This window comes from Globicephala melas, chromosome 9 (genome assembly GCF_963455315.2).
Source record: "Globicephala melas chromosome 9, mGloMel1.2, whole genome shotgun sequence".
Taxonomy (NCBI): Eukaryota; Metazoa; Chordata; class Mammalia; order Artiodactyla; family Delphinidae; genus Globicephala; species Globicephala melas.
This window is the reverse complement of record NC_083322.1, coordinates 89624738-89647456: the sequence shown is the minus strand read 5'-3', so window position 1 is coordinate 89647456 and position 22719 is coordinate 89624738. Positions and strand designations below refer to the sequence as shown.

Below are 22719 nucleotides of genomic sequence, written 5' to 3'. Positions count from 1 at the left end.
TTAGAGATTCTCTTTAAATATTTATTTTTGTACTCAAATGTGTTTTCTGTTGATTTATGGAATGTTCTGTACAAAGCTGTATGGTTGTACTGTTGGGCTAGATACTTTTGTTTTTTAAGATCTGGACTTAGCCAAGTATATGTGACCATATTAAAAACAATATCTTTGTTATTAAAAATGTGATTGCATAAAAAAATAGTCTGATTACTAGTGAAATTACTAGTGAACATCTTTTCAGATGTTAGTTGGCACTTCAAGTTTTCTGTAGGTTGACAGTTTGTATTGAGTTTTTGGCTTTTGTCTTATAGACTTGTAGGAGTTCTTTATATACTCTGGACATTAATCCTTTAAGGCTTAATTGGGGCAAATATCCAGTTTGGAGCTTGTCTTCACTATTGTTATAGGTGTATTTCATGTTTCAATTTTAATGGAGTAGGATTTATCAATCTTTTTCTTTATGATGAGCACATTTTTTGTGACTTGTTTAAGAAATACTGTTAGCCTAAGGTTATAATGGTATTACTTTGTCTTCTAAAAATTTTGCTTTTTACATTGAGATCTTTAGGAAACTTGAAAATTTTTGTGTGTGTATGGTGTGAAATTGTATCTGTTTGATTTGTTCCATGTGGATCACCAGTTCTTTCAGTACCAGTTACTGAATAGTCCATCCTTTCACAGCTGTAATGCAACATCAATCATATCTCAAATTTCAATATGTTTCTGGGCCTTCTGTTCTGTTCCATTGGTATATTTGTCTCCCATAGCACAAATAGAGCACTGTCATAAGTACTAAAACTTTGTAATAAAGCTTTACATCTGGCAGAGTAAGTCTCCCCACTTTTCCATCTTCAAAATTGTCTTGACTTTCTTGGTTCTTTGTGCTTCCATACAAGTATTTCCATACATGTTTTATTTATGATAAGTATTTCCAGTCCTATAAAAAAACTTTCAGATTTTTATTGCAATAGCATTTAATGTAATAAATTAATTTGGGGAAAACATCTGCATGACACTGAGTCCTCACATCCATGAAGATGTATGGCTTCATATTTTTCTCAGATTTCCTTTTCATCCCCTAATGATGTTTTGCCATTTTCTCCATAAAGTTCTTATATGTCTTTAGATTAAAATTTATTCCTAGTGACCTTGTCCCTATGGTGAACCACAGCCACCCCCCTGCCTCTGCAGGACACCCTCTAACACTAGCAGAGGGCAGAAAGCAGAAGCAAGAAGAACTACAATTCTGCAGCCTGTGGAAGGAAAACCACATTCACAGAAAGACAGACAAAATGAAAAGGCAGAGGACTTTATACCAGATGAAGGAACAAGATAAAACCCCAGAAAAACAAATAAATGAAGTAGAGATAGGCAACCTTCCAGAAAAAGAATTCATAATAATCATAATGAAGATGATCCAGGGCCTCGGAAAAAGAATGGAGGCAAAGATCGAGAATACGCAAGAAATGTTTAACAAAGACCTAGAAGAATTAAAGAACAAACAAACAGAGATGAACAATACAATAACTGAAATGAAAGATACACTAGAAGGAATCAATAGCAGAATAACTGAGGCAGAAGAACGGATAAGTGAAGTGGAAGACAGAATGGATGAATTCACTGCCACAGAACAGAATAAAGAAAAAAATATTAAAAGAAATGAAGACAGGCTAAGAGACCTCTGGGACAACATTAAACGCAACAACGTTCACATTATAAGGGTCCAAGAAGGAGAAGAGAGACAAAAAAGACCCGAGAAAATATTTGAAGAGATTATAGTCAAAAACTTCCCTAACATGGGAAAGGAAATAGCCACCCAAGTGCAGGAAGCACAGAGAGTACCAGCAGGATAAACCCAAGGATAAACATGCCAAGACACATAGTAATCAAATTGACAAAAATTAAAGACAAAGAAAATTATTGAAAGCAACAAGGGAAAAACAACAAATAATATACAAGGGAACTCCCATAAGGTTAACAGCTGATTTCTCAGCAGAAACTCTACAAGCCAGAAGAGAGTGGCACAATATATTTAAAGTAATGAAAGGGAAGAACCCACAACCAAGATTACTCTACCCGGCAAGGATCTCATTCAGATTCGACAGAGAAATCAAGAGCTTTACAGACAAGCAAAAGGTAAGAGAATTCAGCACCACTAAACCAGCTCTACAACAAATGCTAAAGGAACTTCTCTAAGTGGGAAACAAGAGAAGAAAAGGACCTACAAAAACAAACCCAGGGTTTCCCTGGTGGCTCAGTGGTTGAGAGTCTGCCTGCCGATGCAGGGGACACAGGCTCGTGCCCTGGTCCGGGAAGATTCCACATGCCATGGAGCAGCTAGGCCCATGAGCCATGGCCGCTGAGCCTGCGCATCCGGAGCCTGTGCTCCGCAACAGGAGAGGCCACAACAGGGAGAGGCCTGCATACCGCAAAAAAAAAAATTAAGAAAATGGCAAGAGGAACATACATATCAATAATTACCTTAAATGTGAATGGATTAAATGCTCCAACCAAAAGACACAATCTTGCTAAATGGATACAAAAACAAGACCCATATATATGCTGTCTACAAGAGACCCACTTCAGACCTAGGGACACATACAGACTGAAAGTGAGGGGATGGAAATAGATATTCCATGCAAATGGAAATCAAAGGAAAGCTGGAGTAGCAATACTCATATCAGATAAAATAGACTTTAAAATAGAGAATGTTACAAGAGACAAGGAAAGACACTACATAATGATCAAGGGATCAATCCAAGAAGATATAACAATTATAAATATATATGCACCCAACACAGGAGCACCTCAATACATAAGGCAACTGCTAACAGCTATAAAAGAGGAAATCAACAGTAACACAATAATAGTGGGGGACTTTAACACCTCACTTACACCAATGGACAGATCATCCAGACAGAAAATTCATAAGGAAATGCAAGCTTTCAATGACACAATAGACAAGATAAATTCAATTGATATTTATAGGATATTCCATCCAAAAACAGCAGATTACACTTTCTTCTCAAGTGCACATGGAACATTCTCCAGGATAGATCACATCTTGGGTCACAAATCAAGTCTCAGTAAATGAAAGAAAACTGAAATCATACAAGAATCTTTTCTGACCACAGAGCTATGAGATTAGAAATCAATTACAGGGGAAAAAAACGTAAAAAACACAAACATATGAAGGCTAAACAATATACTACTAAATAACCAAGAGATCACTGAAGAAATCAAAGAGGAAATCAAAAAATACCAAGAGACAGATTACAACGAAAACATGATGATCCAAACCTAGGGGATGCAGTTCTAAGAGGGAAGTTTATAGCAACACAAGCCTACGTCAAGAAACAAGAAAAATCTCAAATAAACCATCTACCTTACACCTAAAGGAACTAAAGCAAGAAGAACAAAGAAAACCCAAATTTAGGAGAAGGAAAGAAATCATAAACATCAGAGCAGAAATAAATGAAATAGAAACAAAGAAAACAATAGCAAAGATCAATAAAAATAAAAGCTGGTTCTTTGAGAAGATAAACAAAACTGACAAACCTTTAGCCAGACTCATCAAGAAAAAGAGGGAGAGGACTCAAATCAATAAAATTAGAAATGAAAAAGGAAAAATTACAACAGACACCACAGAAATACAAAGCATCCTAAGAGACTACTACAAGCGGCTCTATGCCAATAAAATGGACAACCTGGAAGAAATGGACAAATTCTTAGAAAGGTATAACTTTCCAAGACTGAACCAGGAAGAAATAGGAAATATGAACAGACCATTCACAAGTAATGAAATTGAAACTGTGATTAAAAATCTTCCAACAAACAAAAGTCCAGGACCAGATGGCTTCACAGATGAATTCTATCAAACATTTAGAGAAGAGCTAACACCCATCCATCTCAAACTCTTCCAAAAAACTGCAGAGAAGGAACACTCCCAAACTCATTCTATGAGGCCACCATCACCCTGATACTAAAACGAGACAAAGATACTACAAAGAAAGGAAATTACAGACGAATATCACTGATTAATATAGATGCAAAAATCCTCAACAAAATACTAGCAAACAAAATCCAACAACACATTAAAAGGATCACACACTGGGCTTCCCTGGTGGCGCAGTGGTTGAGAGTCTGCCTGCTGATGCAGGGGACACGGGTTCGTGCCCTGGTCTGGGAGGATCCCACATGCCGTGGAGTGGCTGGGTCCATGAGCCATGGCCGCTGAGCCTGCACATCCAGAGCCTGTGCTCCACAGCAGGAGAGACCACAACAGTGAGAGGCCCGCGTACCGCAAAAAAAAAAAAAAAAAAAAAGGGATCATACACCATGATCAAGTGGGATTTATCCCAGGGATACAAGGGTTCTTCAATATATGCAAATCAATCAATGTGATACACCATATTAAGAAACTGAAGAATAAAAACCATATGATCATCTCAATAGATGCAGAAAAAGCTTTTGACAAAATTCAACACCCATTTATGATGAAAATTCTCCAGAAAGTGGACATACAGGGAGCCTACCTCAACATAATAAAGGCCATATAGGACAAACCCACAGCCAACATCATTCTCAATGGTGAAAAACTGAAAGCATTTCTTCTAAGATCAGCAAAAAGACAAGGTTGCCCACCCTCACCACTGTTATTCAACATAGTTTTGGAAGTCCTAACCACGGGAATCAGAGAAGAAAAAAAAATAAAAGGAATCCAAATCCGAAAAGAAGAAGTAAAACTGTCACTGTTTGCAGATGACATGATACTATACATAGAGAATCCTAAAGATGCCACCAGAAAATTACTAGAGCTAGTCAATGAATTTGATAAGTTGCAGGATACAAAATTAATACACAGAAATCTCTTGCATTCCTATACACTAAAAACGAAAGATCAGAAAGAAAAATTAAGGAAACAATCCCATTCACCATTGCACCAAACAGAATAAAATACCTAGGAATAAACCTACCTAAGGAGGTAAAAGACCTGTATGCAGAAAACTATAAGACACTGATGAAGAAATCAAAGATGAAACAAGCAGATGGAGAGATATACCATGTTCTTGGATGGGAAGAATCAATATTGTGAAAATGACTATACTACCCAAAGCAATCTACAGATTCAATGCAATCTCTATCAAATTACCAGTGGCATTTTTTACAGAACGAGAACAAAATTTTTTTAATTTGTATGGAGACACAAAACACCCCGAATAACCAAAGCAGTCTTGAGGGAAAAAAACGGAGCTGGAGGAATCAGACTCCCTGACTTCAGACTATACTACAAAGCTACAGTAATCAAGACAATATGGTACTGGCACATAAACAGAAACATAGATCAGTGGAACAAGATAGAAAGCCCAGAGGTAAACCCACGCACCTATGGTCAACTAATCTATGACAAAGGAGGCAGGGATATACAATGGAGAGAAGACAGTCTCTTCAATAAGTGGTGCTGGGAAAACTGGATAGCTACACATAAAAGAATGAAATTAGAACACTTCCTAACACCATACACAAAAATAAACTCAAAATGGATTAAAGACCTAAATGTAAGACCGGACACTATAAAACTCTTAGAGGAAAACATAAGAAGAACACTCTTTGACATAAACCACAGCAAGATCTTTTTTGATCCACCTCCTAGAGTAATGGAAATAAAAACAAAAATAAACAAATGGGACCCAATGAAATGTAAAAGCTTTTGCAAAGCAAAGGAAACTACAAACAAGACAAAAGGACGACCCTCAGAATGGGAGAAAATATTTGCAAACAAATCAACAGACAAAGGATTAATCTTCAAAATATATAAACAGCTCATGCAGCTCAATATTAAAAATACAAACAACCCAATCAAAAAATGGTCAGAAGACCTAAATAGACATTTCACCAAAGAAGACATACAGATGGCCAAGAAGCACATGAAAAGCTGCTCAACATCACTAATTATTAGAGAATGCAAATCAAAACTACAATGAGGTATCACCTCACACCAGTTAGGATGGGCGTCATCAGAAAATCTACAAACAACAAATGGTGGAGAGGGTGTGGAGGAAAGGGAACGCTCTTGCACTGCTGGTGGGAATGTAAATTGATACAGCCACTATGGAGGACAGTATGGAGGTTCCCTAAAAAACTAAAAATAGACCTACCATATGACCCAGCAATCCCACTATGGGGCATATACCCAGAGAAAACCATAATTCAAAAAGACACATGCACCCCAATGTTCATTGCCGCGCTATTTACAATAGCCAGGTCATGGAAGCAACCTAAATGCCCATCGACAGACGAATGCATAAAGAAGATGTGGTACATATATACAATGGAATATTACTCAGCCATAAAAAGGAACGAAATTGGGTCATTTGTAGAGACATGGATGGATCTAAAGACTGTCATACAGAGTGAAGTAAGTCAGAAAGAGAAAAACAAATATCGTATATTAACGCATGTATGTGGAACCTAGAAAAATGGTACCGATGAACTGGTTTACAGGGCAGAAATTGAGACACAGACGTAGAGAACAAACGTATGGACACCAAGGGGGGAAAGTAGCAGGGGTGGTGGTGGTGGGATGAATTGGGAGATTGGGATTGACATATATACACTAATATGTATAAAATGGATAACTAATAAGAACGTGCTGTATAAAAAATAAATAAAATAAAATTCAAAAAAACAATTTATTTCTACTTATCTCTGTATCTTTTGTTGCTATTACCAATGGTATCTTTCTATTACATTTTTAAATTTGGTTATTGTTGGTATATAGGAATGCTTTTGATTTGCCTTTTTTCAGCTTGTATCCATAAACCTTTCAAAACTCTCTTATTTGTTCTAAAATAAATAATTTTTCATCTGATCAATGGTTCTGAAATTGTATCTTTATATGCAACGTTTTCCAGTTCTCTCAGCAAGAAACCTAAAAACACAATTTGATCAATGCACAGTAGGTCTGAATAAATGCTGTACTTTTCTTTATTGAGGTATAATTGATGTACAATATTATATGTTTCAGGTGTACAACTTAGTAATTCACAATTTTTAAAGGCTGTATTCCATGTATAGCTATAAAATATTGGCTATATTTCATATACATACAATATATGTATTGTAAAATATATTGTAGCTTATTTATTTCATATATAGTAGTTTGTACACTGTACATTTTTCTTTAAAAATAGCAGTATTATGTACTTTAAAAGATGACACAACTAATTCAGTTACACAGTTAGTACATGTTTGAGCCAAATTTAAAAATACAGGTTAGATTAATTTAGAATAAACTCTAGTGACTGGTTCAAATTGTTTTGGAATTTTGTTGTACCAAATATAATTCACTTATTTAACCGTCTTTCAACCAGTTCTGTGGTAGATTCATTCTAGGTACTGGGGACAGAGTAGTGAATAAGACAGTCAAGGTCACTGCCTGTATGGAGCTTTTATTCGAATGAGGGAGCCAAACATTAAACAAGTACTTGCAAAAATAACAGTTTATTTTTTAATTATGATGATACTTTAGGAAAGTACAGGACACTATGAGAGAAATACCACAAGAGGAATTCACTTAGATTTGGGAGTCAAAGTGCTTCTCTCTGAGGAAGTGATATTGAACAGCCAGACAGGGAGGGAAGAGAGCATTAAAGCAGAGGAAAATATGCCTGGAAGGGGCGGGCAAATTCAGGGCACTGAAGATGTCACTATGGTTGGAAGGAAGAAAACAATAGGCAAAGCAGAGCCAGATGAGGTTGGAGAGTTGGGCAAGAGGTTATCATGCAAGACTTCGGAGTTCTTTTATCCTAAGTATCATCATTAGTTCCCTGAAGAGTCCCAGCACGAAAAGATCATTCTAACTATTGGGTGGTAAAGAGACTGCGAGGGCTAAGAGAGGAAGCGAGAAGTGCGGCAAGAAGCTCTTGCGGGGGATGGTGGTGACTTGGGTTAGGGAGGCAAAAGTACGATGAAAATTTGTGATATATTTTGGAGGTAGATTCAGCAGGACTTGGTGATGACGCATTGGCTGGGGGTGGGGCGATTGTTTGTAAGAGAAAGTGAGAAAATGACTCTCAGATTTCTGACATGAGTTGGGGGGCAGGGTTCTTTAGTAGAATGGGGAAAACTAGAGATGAAGCAGATTTGGGAGGAAAGCTCAAGAGTTCAGATCCGGACGTGTCAAGGTTGAGAGGCCTGTGGGGCCTCTAAGCAGAGATACTGGGTGCACAGTTAAATATGTGGATCTGGAGGGCTGGACTTAGAAATCTGAAAGTCCCTGGGAGCCACGGGACTCTTAGAGCAAGAAGATAAAGAGAGAGAATAAGATAGGCTGGGACCTGGGACCCGTATCTACCAGAGTGCTTGCATTTGCACCCAGATGAACGTCTCCTCCAGCAATAGAATGCAAATATAAGGGACTAAAAATAACTGCGTGCATGCGCCGTTGGGGCAAATTATGAACAATAAGTTACAAAAAGGCCACAAACCAACTGCCACTTCTGAGGTGCCGGGAATAAAAGCAGGGTACTGCACACGATCCCTGCACACAGCACCCCCATGGGGATGGGCTGACCACCCAAGCCGCTGCTCCCGTCTGACCCAGACTCACCAACTCAGCCCTGTCCTCGCCCCGCTTAAGGACCCAGCCCACCCTCCTCAGGGAGCGAGCAAAGGAACCTGTTGCTTGTTTTTGGTCCCTCACACTGCTGCAGCAGGGGCCCCAGTAAAGCCTTGCCTGAATTTCTCGTCTGGCCTCATCAGTTTCTATTGAATAAAGAGTCCGAGGACTCAAGCTGGTAGCAAGAAAAGACGGGAGTCCAGGACAGAGGGGAATGCCTAAAAAAAAAAGAGCTGGATAGAGGAGGAGTTGGCAAAGAAGCATGAGGTGAAAATGGGGAGAGGTATGATTTAAAAAATTAACATTTTTAAAAGAGAGGTTTTCCAGGATGAGTAGTCAGCACAGTCAAATGCTAAGAGGTTAAGTAAGATGAAAAAAAAAAAAAATGTCATGAAGAACCTAGGGGTAAGACAGGAATAAAGACACAGACCTACTAGAGAATGGACTTGAGGATATGGGGAGGGGGAAGGGTAAGCTGTGACAAAGTGAGAGAGTGGCATGGACATATATACACTACCAAATGTAAAATAGATAGCTAGTGGGAAGCAGTCGCAGAGCACAGGGAGATCAGCTCGGTGCTTTGTGACCACCTAGAGGGGTGGGATAGGGAGAGTGGGAGGGAGGGAGACGCAAGAAGGAAGAGATATGGGAACATATGTATAACTGATTCACTTTGTTATAAAGCAGAAACTAACACACCATTGTAAAGCAATTATACTCCAATAAAGATGTTAAAAAAAGAAAAAAAAAACACTCATTGGAGTTAGCAACGTAGGGTTTGCTGCCCTTAGCAGGAGCTGTGGTCGGGGCAGAAATTAGAGGGAAAACAGAGGCCTGTGGCCTGGAGTTAGGAGAGCTTCCTAAGAAGGGCCTTTATCACACCATGAGTTAGGCTGTGCACCGCTCTTTTGCATCTCATGAGCGTTCTTTGGAGTGATCCAGCCAAGAAATAACACTTCTCAACTCCCATCTAAACTAGTAGGTAAAATGTCAGGAAGATAACACTTGCTGAGATTTTTTTTTTTTTTTTTGCGGTACGCGGGCCTCTCACTGCTATGGCCTCTCCCGTTGTGGAGCACAGGCTCCGGACGGGAAGGCTCAGCGGCCACAGCTCACGGGCCATAGCCGCTCCGCGGCATGTGGGATCTTCCCGTGTCCCCTGCATCGGCAGGCGGACTCTCAACCACTGCGCCACCAGGGAAGCCCGAGATTTTTTTTTTACTTCTATGTACACATAGTCTGTGCAAATCTCTGCAGACCAGTGAAATACACACACACACATACAAGTGCAATGAGAGGTATAATCTCACAAGGAACTTGAGGAAGCTGTTGTCATCATCCCATCTGCTGATCAGAGTCTCAAAGGTCAAGACCACACTGGAGTCTTTCCATTGTTGTAAAAGTTAATGAAAGTTAATTATTAAAGCTGACAGAAAGGTGATTTCCCCACTGCTTTACATAACCTATATATAGATGTCTCTATACATATGGATGCGTGCAGAACCTATAGACCTAAGTGGATGGACACTGCCTCTTAGAACTGGGCTATTTTCCACCATCGCTGAAGGACCTCAATGAGTGTGTATCAGGTAGGAAACAAATGTATGATCATTTTACTCAAACTGGTTTTCTCTTGCAAATGTTATATTTTTTGATCAAAGCCGATTCAAAAGTTAGGGTTGCATTCTTGAGTTTATTCCATGAGCAGGAAATTTTGAATGATACCACTAACAGTAGGCTAAAAATGTTAGTCTGGAGCCCTAGCAATGTGATGTAAATACCTGAGTAGATTTTGACATGACCAAGTAAATGTTTGTATGCACTGTTAGGGCTTAAATAGCCTTTTCAATGATAGCAGGGTTTTTTGCATTCATTATTCACATATTCCTTTAATTCTGCACTCAAACCTGACTTTATTAGTAGACCATCTGTTCTGAAGTTTGGCAAATAAAGCAACATTTTAGGAAAGGTTTTTTTCCAGGTGATAGAATGATCTGTTAGAAGGTATTGAGAAAAGACTTTTGGTCCAAAAGTGAGGGATTTAGCTGCCAGACACTCCAGAAAGTCCAAGAAGGGAAAGCGGGGGCGGGGTGGCAGCAGGGAGAAAAGGGAATAGAAACAAGTAGGACAGACAGTAAAAAAGAAAGAGAAAAAAGTTGCCACTGGAAAGTAGCAGAATGTCACATGCCATGAGTAATATCATACCAGCAGGAGTACTTTTCCTATGGATTACCAGTCCTAACAGGAAAATTTATTTCGTTCTTTAAAATGTCAGAAGATTATAGGGAATTCCCTGGCAGTCTAGTGGTTAGGACTCTGTGCTTCCACTGCAAGGGACATGGGTTTGATCCCTGGTAGGGGAACTAAGATCCCAGATGCCATGCAGTGGGGCCAAAAAAACAAGATTACACAATATTCTTTAAACGTGAGTGTGAAAAACAACTTATTAAATCTTTGGATTAGATAGTTCTCTTTTCCAAAGAAAATGTGTCATTCAGAGAAACAGTGTAGTGCAAATTGGCCACATAAAGATCATTCCTACTAAGAGATAAGGAAGCAACTATTTGATTTCAGACAAAAGTATTAAATAGTTTACAGTGGGTTAACACACACCTTGCCTCCTCCACCTGGAAAAATGAATGAGTAGGTATATAAATAAATGAACAAATGTCTCAATAGCTACTAAATAGCTTATACTTCACTAAGGAACAAAACAGTTCACAAAATGAGAATGGATGTTTTTTAACTACTAGAATAAATGAGTAATAACTTGGTCCAGCTTCTCTCCATGATGGAGGTCCTTGGTTCTCCAAACAAGGAGAAAAGAGCCTTCCTCTAGCCTCTGTTTCACTTTGTTGAGTAGTAAAGGGAGAATAAACCAGTTCACTTCAGTGAGATTGAACTCCAGGCTACCCAGGCTCACATTTTGTGTACGTGATATTGAGAGCAGAAGCCTGGCAGGAGGGGCTCTTCTGCACAAGGGCACACTGTAGGTACCTCGTCTGGAGCTCTGTTCTCTTGTCTCTCTTGGGGATCACGGCTTATGGGCATCCCCACATCAAAAGGCAGAGAAGAGTGTGGATTGGAGAGAATCATTTACAAGACCTGGCTTCTTGTCCTGGCCCTGTCGCTTGCTAGCTGTGAGACTTGGGAAGTCTTATATCTTTTCTGACCTCAATTTCCTGCTCTGTAAATTGGTGATAATAACGCCTACCTTCTCTGCCTACTTCACAGGATAACAGTCAAGAAAGAAAAGTGAAAGTGCTTAGGAAGATGCAAGGCCTTAGAGAAAGTCAAGGGATTCTCTTTATTATTTTGAGAGCCTTGTGCATCTGAGATTCCTTCCTATAGCACACCTTAACATTTCTCTAGCAGTTCAGCCTTTTGGCCAACAAAGTCTTCTGTTCCAGTATTTGGCCGCTAGCCTTTGAACATGATGTGTTCATCCCCCACTGCTTTCTCATCATCTCTTTCAAACTTACCTGTTCTTTAAGGTCTAACTCAAGACCCACAGTCCCTTGATGAAATCTTCCTCAACACCAACCCACACTCACATTCCTTCTGCTTACAATTTGTTATCCATACCAATTGTTTGGGGCCCTCCTTCTATGCAAGTAAACTTTGTAATTTAGGACTACATCATTTCTATATCTTTTGCTTATAGTTCAGTTTATTTCAACAGGCCTTTCTGAGTAATTACTATGGTACAGGTACTATGCAAAAGGGAAAAAATGATTAAGATTTAGACCTAGTCCTTGAGGAACTGAGTCTTATTGGAAAGAGAAACTTATCAACAAATAATGACAATACAGTACACTATGGGAGAGAAATACACACCAGGTGTGTACAATAAGGAAATGATTAACTCTTTTTAGGAGATTCCATGAAGGCTTTACAGCATTGTCTTAGGAGCAGGGTTCCTAACAAACAATAGGATGATAAACGCTTGTTGAAGGAACAAAGGAACAAATCAATGGTCAGGGACAGCTGAGTATTTTTAAGGATGAATTGGAATTTACCAGGTGTTGGAGGAGAAGACAGATAAAGAAAACAATGCATGCAAAGGAATGAGGGGAGGGGGTGTTAAATATCATGGTTTGTTAAGAAACTGCTGTAATTATGAAGGAGGAGTGAAGAGTCTTGAGGTAGGCCAGAGCCAAGATATGCGGGGCCTTGTATACCATGCTAAGAAGCTTAGATAGGAGATGCTTTAACATGATGTTAAAATAAATGGGTGGGAATGGAAAAGCTCGAATTCTGGAGAAGTCCAGAATAAACACAAAATTATAGAAAAGATGGCGGCACTAACATTTTCAGACAGCTTCCAGCTGACTGTCATGTAAGGTCTACCCAGTTATTAAACTCCATCCTGAAACTATTATCTGTGCAATTAAAGCTAAGAAGTCTCTCCTTACATACCTCACTTTCAGTCTGGACAACAGTCCTACCAGGGAGGTAATGACATCCCCTTTCACCATGAGAAAAACTAAGGCTTGGAGCACTTGCCCATAGCAACACAACGAAGCAATGGCAAAGCAAGGATGTGAAGGCAGGTCTACTTAGCTGCCCAGTTCCCACTCTTTTCTGTTGTATCTCCCAACTCAGTTAGGTTTGACTGAGTTTTTCAGCAGATGGTCAAGAATAATAATTGCCAATAAAAAGAATTGTCAATAATAACTATAGTGCCTGAACTAAGATTAAGATAAAACTGAGTTAAGTTGCTAGAAGACCACTATAAATCTGTGTCACATACGCAAATTTCTTGAATAAGCAATACAAAATACCTGTTATGTTCTCGCCCACTATGGACACTGAGCTAGAGCTGTGTGAATCATCCATATTATTGTGGCAAAAAAAAACCTTTGGGACTCTTTGGAGATACTGCCCCACACCCTCAGGATTCTCATTCCAGTCCCACCACCTTTAATTGCCTTCTACGTCACCATATTCCCTCTTCAGGGGAAGACTCTGGCTTCAAAAGCAATCTGGAAGGGTTTGTGAGACGCTCATAGCTTTCCAAGGATCATGACTAAAGGGTGGAAGGAAAACAGGAGTGCTTTTTATGTTCTAAATGATAACGGACACATTTATTTCTCCCAAAGAGCTACCAGATTCAACTTCACCTCTATACCATAGCTTCATTAATTACCTTACTGTGTTTCCAAAGTGGCTGAAGCACACAAGAACCACAGCATTTAGCTAGAAAGTACAGCCTGCCCCACCTCTGACCCTTCTGACCTTTCTTCGTCAGGATCAGCCTCCGCCCCGAGCTCTCTTCACCCGCATCCTTCCCACTCATCCCCAGCCCAGTGACTCCTAACCACCACTCTGTCCCTCTACGATTTTGATGCCATTATCTCCCCGCTTCCATTCAGCTTGACATCATCCAGAATGTGGATCTACGTGCCCTTGATTTCTGGTTTCTTTTTGGCTGCGGAGTGGGGTCCCTCTGAAGGTGCTCACCAGAGCCGTTAGTCTGCTTGTTCTCCCATCTCTCCCCCAGATGTAGCTATCAAGACACGGCTGTTTTTCCCATTGTCCAAGGACCAATTCGTGAAATAGGCCTGGCTTACCTCTGGTTTTCCACCGACTGGCACAGGGGTATTTTGAGGTCTGATGGAGGGGTAGAGTCACTGAGAGCCAACCTTGTGCCAGGGTGGTAGAGGTTACCTACCATGACTGGGGAGGGGCTGGGAAATATTCTGCACACCTGCTTCCCTCCTGGTTTCAAGTTACCACCAATTAAAGAAAAATACTAGCATTGCTTATGAGCATCTTGGTTCAAATTAGTTTCCCACAGAAGGGGCAGACCCCTGAAAGACTAGAACACTGAATGGATAAATGCTGAGACAGGCAAAGGTCATGGCCATCGACACTTCTCAGGGGAGTGGGGCAGGCAGAATGGAGGTGCCCAGGTAGCTGGAAGCCAGGTGGTGACACTCAGTGCTGTGCTGCAGGGTGCAGATGGGTGGAGCTCAGAGGGGTTAGGGGGATGGGTAATGCGCATGACTATCCCTAATTCCTAGAAGTATCAAAATGTTATTAATAAATCAGAATAGTTAAAATAGAAAAAACTGAACTTCAGGAATTAATCCCAGGACTAAATTTCTGCTCAGAAAAAAAGAAAAAAGCAGAGAAAGACAAACGTGTATGACTAAGTCACAGGACCAAGATATGTAGGTATATGTATGTATGTGCATGTGTCTATGTATGTAATTTATATGTAATAAAGGCCAAAACATTTAAAAGAACACATCATAGGAAAGGAAGCAAGACTGGAAATGTACACAAACAAAGCTTAAAGTTCAAAAATTATTAGGAGGAAAAGTGCCTGAGAATGAATTTCAATCCCCCAAAAGCCACTGATGCCCTAAGAAACCCAGAGAAAAATTTGAGGCATGAAGATAAAACAGAACATGAAAAGGTGTACATTAATGAGGGTGTAATATTTGAAAGTGGAATTCATTCTAGGAACCAAGAAAACGTTTTCCAAGAATTTCTGGGGAAAAGGTAACATGTTCAGGTTTTGTTTTTTTTTTAAGTTAAGAAAAATCACGTTTGAATTCCTAACTAAAGTAGGTCATTCTCAAGAATCCCAGAAATGATGAACTGGAGAATGACATTAACTTATGAGTATCTGGAGCTTTTCTCAGCAGAGGCACCATTGGGGTGGTTGATTTAGTGGCTCAGATGGTTGGTTACATGTGGAATATTTTTTCTTAAAAGCTTTTTTTTTTTTTGCTGTGCCACATGGCACGTGGGATCTTAAGTTCCCTCTGCTTTGGAAGCATGGAGTCTTAACTACTGGGCCGCCAGGCAAGTCCCTGGTTACATGTGGAATATGAGGCAGTAGCTTTTGGGAGAAGTGATGGCAGCTAGGGGAAAACCACAAGATTGGAATGGTGGCCCTCAATCTCTCTCATTCTAAATTCTGAAAAGATTTCTTAAGCCACCCTGACGCCGGCCCTCGAGCACTCCCCTTGTAGTCAGCGCTTGGGCATGAGGTGGTGGCATTTCCCAGGCTGTGGCAGGATGGCCAGGGCTCAGGCCTTTGATCCACTGAAGAGCCAGGGCATGGTCATCCTCAGGGAAGGAAGCTTCATAGAGATATAGTTATATCTGCCATCATTGTCACTGGCCAAAAAAATTAGACTGTGACTTAGCAGAGAGAAAATGTGCAGCAGAAAAGGAAGAAAAAAAAGCACTTTCAGGATTTTTCTTAAGGAAGAGAACTAATGAGTTTCCCTGAACAACTTGATGAAAATATGAGTAAAGTAACAAAATAGCAGCATCTTTTTTTTTTTTCTGTCCACGGCAGCATCTGCCAGAAATAGAATGCACAGTACCCGAGTCATCTTCATCCTAAATTGGCTAGGTTGGGGAATTCCCTGTCGGTCCAGTGGTTAGGACTCCATGCTTCCACTGATATGGGGGCCAGGGTTCAATCCCTGGCTGGGGAAATAAGATCCCGCAAGCTGCTCAGCACGGCCTAATAATAATAATAACGTTGGCTAGGTTGCATACCTCAAGGATTAAAGCTCTTCTTGAAGACAGCCTTTGCAAGAGACCTAAGGTGTCAAGAGTCACTAATGTGGGATAGATCTCGTGTAAACGTCCCAACCATATGGTTGGTAGTTGGCAAACAAGGACAAAAATCCTTGCTATGCACAGCAATGAGTAAGCCAAGCCCCACCTTCACGTACAAGTTCTTTTGATAATGGAAAGTACTATATAGTTAGTGGGATATAACACCTGGAATTGAGTGTGGAGAGGTGGGAGCGGGAATAGAAATGAGAAGCAAGGAGGACAAGCAGCTTGGGGTTGGAGGAGGCTCAGAAAGAATAGCAAAGGCGGCCTCACAGTCATAACAAGGTTCACGGGGTCTCAAATGCTGGAGGTCAAGCCAGAGGCTGGGGCAGAAACACCACACTGTGGTCAGAGAAGGTCAGTAGAAAGGACGTTGGAGGAAGCTAGGGAATGGGGTGGGGAAAGAAATGGGTGCCAAAGAGAGATCAGGTGGGGTCAGAAATTGAGGCCAGCATCTGATTCCTGGTTATAACTTGAGCTCTGCAAACATGCTAAAAATCCCTTGAGCTTTGGAAAAGCACCATGTAACAAGGTACAATCTAGTTTGAGATAATTCAATTAATAACTATGATACAGAACCAAGATTAGTGGGCAAAATGCTAACAGTTAGTTGGAAGGTTCTTCAATTCTGTTCACACTGGACAAAAGAGAAGCTGTGCGTTGTAGAAGAAACAGCAAAGTCTGAAAACAGAAGTTGTATTTTTGACAGTGTACTAGCTGTATGACCTGAGGAAAAGATTCTTAGATTTTTATGGAGACTTTTATGTGCTATTTATTGTCTTCTCATTTGTAAGAAGATGACAAGAATAATAATAGTAATTGCCTCAAAGAATTGTGAGGGCTAAATAGATAATGTGCCTAAAAAAACTTTTGCAAAACTGATCTTTTAACTGTAGTAAAAAGGATTGAGATAAGAACCAAGAAATTAACAATCTTGTGCAGAAAATGCAAATAGTTAGAATAAGAACTACCATTTAGTGAATGCTTGTAGTGTGCTAGATGCTTTGAAGCAATGCTAGATGCTGTGAAAACATTCTCATTTAATTTTCATCATCCCCTTGTAACGAGTATTATTATTCCAAGTATACAAATGAAGCTCAAAAAGGTTAAGTAAATTGAGTAGTTTCCTCAACTACAAATGATAAAACTCTATTTAATTCCCAGAAATAATAAGAAAATACCTTAAATGGGCAATATCCTTGAATTTCACAAATTAAAAACATTTTATAATGTATTACAAAAATTCTGATGGGTCAAATGCAACAGGCTTGACTAGAGTTAGGGGCAATGAACAGACTTTAAATCTAACCTGTCCCAGTACCTCCAGTGCCATAACTTTGGAAACATTGCTGAAAAAAATTTTTTTTTAAAAAAATTCCTTTCTTGAGATCTCGCTTTACAAGTCAAAAATGCACTCACTGGTTAGTAAACTGAGTCAATTTCTATTGCTTTTTGGCAATCTTTTAAAAATAAACCAATCAAAGCCCTTGTTTACTTACCCAGAGGAGCTGTGTCCAGCTTCTTGCAGTAAAAAGCGATTATCACAGTCGCAAAATACAATCTAGGTCCCTTAATCCAGCCTCTTTTGATCTCAAAAGGTGGTAACATTCAGTTCAGAGCTCACTCATCTGTAAATTGCATCACATTATCTCCGAGTTATTTAAGAAGCAAGCTCTGTTTGGTTTCAGGCATTTTTAACCTGCTAAAGGCAAGAAGGGTTTGCCACATAGTTCCAAAGGTCTTCCACTTACCACAACGGTCAGAGAAAGCACAATGATTGAACCCATCGGGAATCAGTACGTCGTGGCCAGGCCAGTGTATTCCACAAAGGCTTTTGACGAAGAACATAAGAAGAAACACAGACATCATAAGACACTTCTGGATCATCTCAAAACGTGGTTCCGGTAAGATATTTTTTTAAGGTACTGGCATTAGGAGTAAATGAAGCACTTTCTCTGAAATTTTTAAGCTTCCAAGCTCTTCTTTCGGCTATTAGCCCACAGTCTCCAAAGTTGTTTTTTTTTTCAAACAGATATTTATAATTGGCTACTTATTAAAGATTTAAAATGTTTCTCTTTTCAAATATTTTCCCCCCTCTCCAAAGTCTTTTTATCTTTGGTTTCCAAACCTCCTACTTCCTGCCAGGGCTAGAAAAGTAGTCTCTGAAATTGAACACCAATCTTGGCTCTCCACACAATCTCTCCATACCAGAGAACTGATAGATGAGGACAGAGGAAAATTCTCCATCAAAGTGTTGTAAAATCAAGCTGAGGATGACAGATAATTTCTATTGTGGCTAAAGAAAAGCAACATTTTTCTTAAAACAAAAAATCCTTTGGTGGTGGTCAATCCTTTGGGGGCAGTTGATATGGGTAAGGAGGTGAATGTTAGTGAGAAAGTTAGTGAAATGATAATATTATCTTTACCAATTTTCCATGTACAATAGGTACTAAACTTAAAATTGGATATTAATAACTGAACGGTGGCTTTCAATGTTTTCAGCTGTTCTGCACAAAAGGCCAAGAGAATTGCCCTCTCTTTGTTCCCCATAGCATCTTGGTTGCCAGCGTACCGCATAAAGGAATGGCTCCTCAGTGACATTGTTTCTGGAATCAGCACAGGGCTGGTGGCTGTACTGCAAGGTAACTTTTTTTTTTTTTTGAGATATAATTCATGTATCATAAAATTCACCCTTTTTTTTTTTTTTTTTTTTTTTTTTTGCGGTACGCGGGCCTCTCACTGTTGTGGCCTCTCCCGTTGCGGAGCACAGGCTGCGGACGCGCAGGCTCAGCGGCCATGGCTCACGGGCCCAGCCGCTCCGCAGCATGTGGGATCTTCCCGGACCGGGGCACGAACCCGCGTCCCCTGCATCGGCAGGCGGACTCTCAACCACTGCGCCACCAGGGAAGCCCAAATTCACCCTTTTAATGTGCACAATTCAGTGTTTTTTGTGTATTCACGAGGTTGTGCAACTATCACCACTAACTGCAAGACATTTTCACTACAACCATCCCCCAAAATCTCTTGCAATCACTTCCCATCCCCTCTCCATCCATCCCTCGGCAACAACTTTCTGTCTCAATGGATTTACCTATTCTGAGCATTTCATGCAAACAGAGTCACAGAATATGTCGTCTTTTGTGTCTGGTTTCTTTCACTTAGCATAACGTTTGCAAGTTTCATCCATGATGTACAGGTACTTCATTCCGTTTTATGGATGAATAATATTCTACTGTATAGATATACCACATTTTGTCCATTCATGAGCTGATGGACATTTGGGTTGTTTCCATGCTGTGGCTTTTATGAATAATACTATTATGAACACTTGTACACAAGTTTTTGTGTGAACATGTTTCATTTCTCTTGGGTATATACCTAGGAGTGTAATTGCTGTGTCATATAATAACCCACTAGCAATAGTGAGGGTTCAAATTTCTCCACATCCTTGTGAACCCTTGTTATTGTCTGCCTTTGTTATTTTAGCTATCCTAGTGAGCATGAAATGGACTCTCTTTGTGGTTTTGATTTGCATTCTCCCAATGATTAATGACGTTGAGCATCTTTTCATGTCCTTACTGACCATTTGTACATCTTTGGAGAAATGTCTGTGTAAATCTTTTGCACATTTTAAAATTAGGTTATGTGTCTTTTTATTGTTGAATTGCAAAAGTTAATTATATAATTCTGGATAATAGACCCTTATCCAAGATACGATTTGCAAATCATTTCTCCCTTTCTGTAGGTTGTCATTTCACTTTTTTGACAGTATCCTTTGAAGCACACATTTTTACATTTTGATGGGGCCCTGTTGATCTGTTTTTAATTTGGTTGCTTATGCTATAGGTGTCACTTCTAAGAAACCCATGCCTGATCCAAGGTCACGAAGGTTTACACCTAAGTTTTCTTCTGAGAGTTTTATAGCTTTAGCTCTTACATTTACATCGTTGATACATTTGAGTTAATAAAATAATTTTTAAGGTACAATCTTAAATACTTGAAGAGCCTAAAGAAAACTTCTATGATCCCTTTGCATGAAATAAGGACACTGATGCTTGTGTATTTACAGGTTTAGCATTTGCTCTGCTGGTCACCATCCCCCCAAGCTATGGGTTGTATGCAGCCTTTTTCCCAGTCATAATCTACTTTTTCTTGGGCACTTCTAGACACATATCAGTGGGTAAGTGAACTCCTGGGCTAATTGATCCTTACATTGCTTTTCTTTATGAATGCCATTAGCCACGCATTGTATCAATTCCAAATTGTGCAGAATCCAGGAGAGGAGTCATAGTTTCTTGTAAGAATTAGGACTGGGGCTTGGGGAAGTAGACCAGAACTCCAGACAGCAGTCTCTTCATATGCTACATTATGGCTGAAAGACAACTGTGCTATAGGGAGACATAATGACTACAACTCGCCCTCTCTTTTATTAGGTCCATTTCCAGTTCTCAGTATGATGGTGGGAGCAGTAGTTGTGAGATTAACCCCAATAGCCGATACAGCTGATCCGACAGTCACTAATAGCTCAGTGGCTAATGATTCATCACTAGATGATCATAAGGTGATGGTGGCTGCAACGGTCACAATTCTTTCTGGAATCATCCAGGTGAGTACTCTGTCACAGAATCTACGCTCCCCAATTTATGTGTCCTGACTGGTACACATCTTTGTGGTTTCTCTCCTTCCTGCCACCCCTCCCGACTCTTCCTGTTAGTTTACATGCCTCCTTCAATAGCCCATTGGAAATAATTTAAGAGTCACCTACCACAGCCAGAAGTGAAAGGGCAGGTCTACTTTGCAAAGATGATTGAACATGGGTCTAGAGAGAAGGAAAAAATAAGAGTGGGGAGGCACATGTGGTGACAGGTGAAATGCTGAATTCAATAATATACCTGGGAATTTATATATTCACTAAACAGAACTCTATGCAATAGAGAAACTGGCAGCTTGGGAACTTTTTTCTTTCTAATTCCTCATTGACTACAGTCTATTTTGAAGGGATGGGCGCTTAGTGCTTTGAATTGTCCATGTCAAAGATTTGGAGAAAGCTGAAAAGGATTATGGAGGGGTTTAAAGCCTCACTCCCAAGCCACACCCCTGTCACCATGCCTGGATTATGAAAATGTCCCTATCCTCAAGATGTTAGATAGTGAAAATGTCAGACTCCTCAAGATGTTGCCTAAGTTTATGGCTAATGATATTATTAGTTAAGCCCATTCCTTAAAGAAAAAAAGAGTCAATTCAAACCAAGACATAAATGGTGGGTCTTCTTGACCAACAATGGGGTCAGTTCAACAATGGAGTCCGAGTGCATCTCTGATCCTAGTGCATTTGCAAACTCACAGCTCAGTTTGCATTCCGGGGTCAGGAGTGGAGAGGTAGGCCAAGCATCTATCCATTTACTTTCTTGCAAAATCCTGAAGCTTTGGGGGAATGAACCACTTTTGCCCTCATTTAAAATCAAGCACTTTTGATGTCATGAGCAGTTACGTATTTCCTAACAAAAATCAAGCAACTTGTTTGAGGGAATCTGAATGGATGTTCACCCATGCATGCGACAGCAGCTGTAAAGGGTAACTGAAAATTCCCTGGGAAAATTTATGAGGGCTAATGCTAGATAAGATTCTGCTATGAAAGGTTTATGGGTGAGTCTCCTAAAGATACCGCACCTTCAAAAGAGGGAAGAGAAGAAACCTGTTAGTTCTTGGGAGTATACTGGACTGATGTGCTATTTGAACACCATGTAACATTCCACCTTGGGGTGGGGGGTGTTGGGATGGGGGAGGGAAGCAGAGGGTGGTACCTTGCATGGGAGGTTTTCCAGGAGGCAACAACACTTGCTTCTTCAAGACACAGGGGTGGAGGCTGACCTCCACATTTTGCATCATTACAGTAGCTGATCCTTCAGTCTGCCGAGGTGTTCTCTGAATCTACACTAACAAAGGCTCTGCTCTCTCTCTTTGCAGTTGCTCATGGGGGTTCTGCAGCTGGGCTTCGTGGTGATTTATCTGTCCGAATCCTTAATCAGTGGCTTCACCACAGCTGCCGCTGTTCACGTTTTGGTTTCCCAGCTCAAATTTATTCTTCAGCTGACAGTCCCAGCACATGCTGATCCATTTTCAATTTTCAAAGTAAGTATTCCTGGGCTTCCCTGGTGGTGCAGTGGTTGGGAGTCCGCCTGCCGATGCAGGGGACGCGGGTTCGTGCCCCGGTCCGGGAGGATCCCGCGTGCCGCGGAGCGGCTGGGCTCTGCGCATCCGGAGCCTGTGCTCCGCAGCGGGAGAGGCCACAGCAGTGAGAGGCCCACATACCGCAAAAATTAAAAAACAAAAACAAAAAAAAAAAAACAAAGTAAGTATTCCTTTTGCTTAAAAAATATGGAAATACACAAAATTCACTATCATGTTTCCAGGAGAACTTTCCTTTCGTGCCTTTGCTGCAGGACTTACCTATAACTTCCAAGAAATCAACGGGCTGTGAAATGTATTCACAGTAAAAAAAAGTGGCAAGGAGAA

General features: G+C 40.2%; 1 protein-coding gene across 1 annotated transcript in view; it reads left to right on the top strand.

Moving 5' to 3' along the window:
- Positions 1 to 17977: 17977 nt before the first annotated feature.
- SLC26A3 (solute carrier family 26 member 3) overlaps positions 17978 to 22719 on the top strand; it is a 31852-nt gene continuing 27110 nt past the window's right edge. Inside the window, exons 1-5 of the mRNA XM_060304957.1 lie at positions 17978 to 18108; positions 18707 to 18846; positions 20274 to 20384; positions 20638 to 20810; positions 22171 to 22335. Of these exons, the coding sequence (XP_060160940.1) occupies positions 17978 to 18108; positions 18707 to 18846; positions 20274 to 20384; positions 20638 to 20810; positions 22171 to 22335 (720 nt within the window). The remainder of the gene's footprint in view (positions 18109 to 18706; positions 18847 to 20273; positions 20385 to 20637; positions 20811 to 22170; positions 22336 to 22719) is intronic.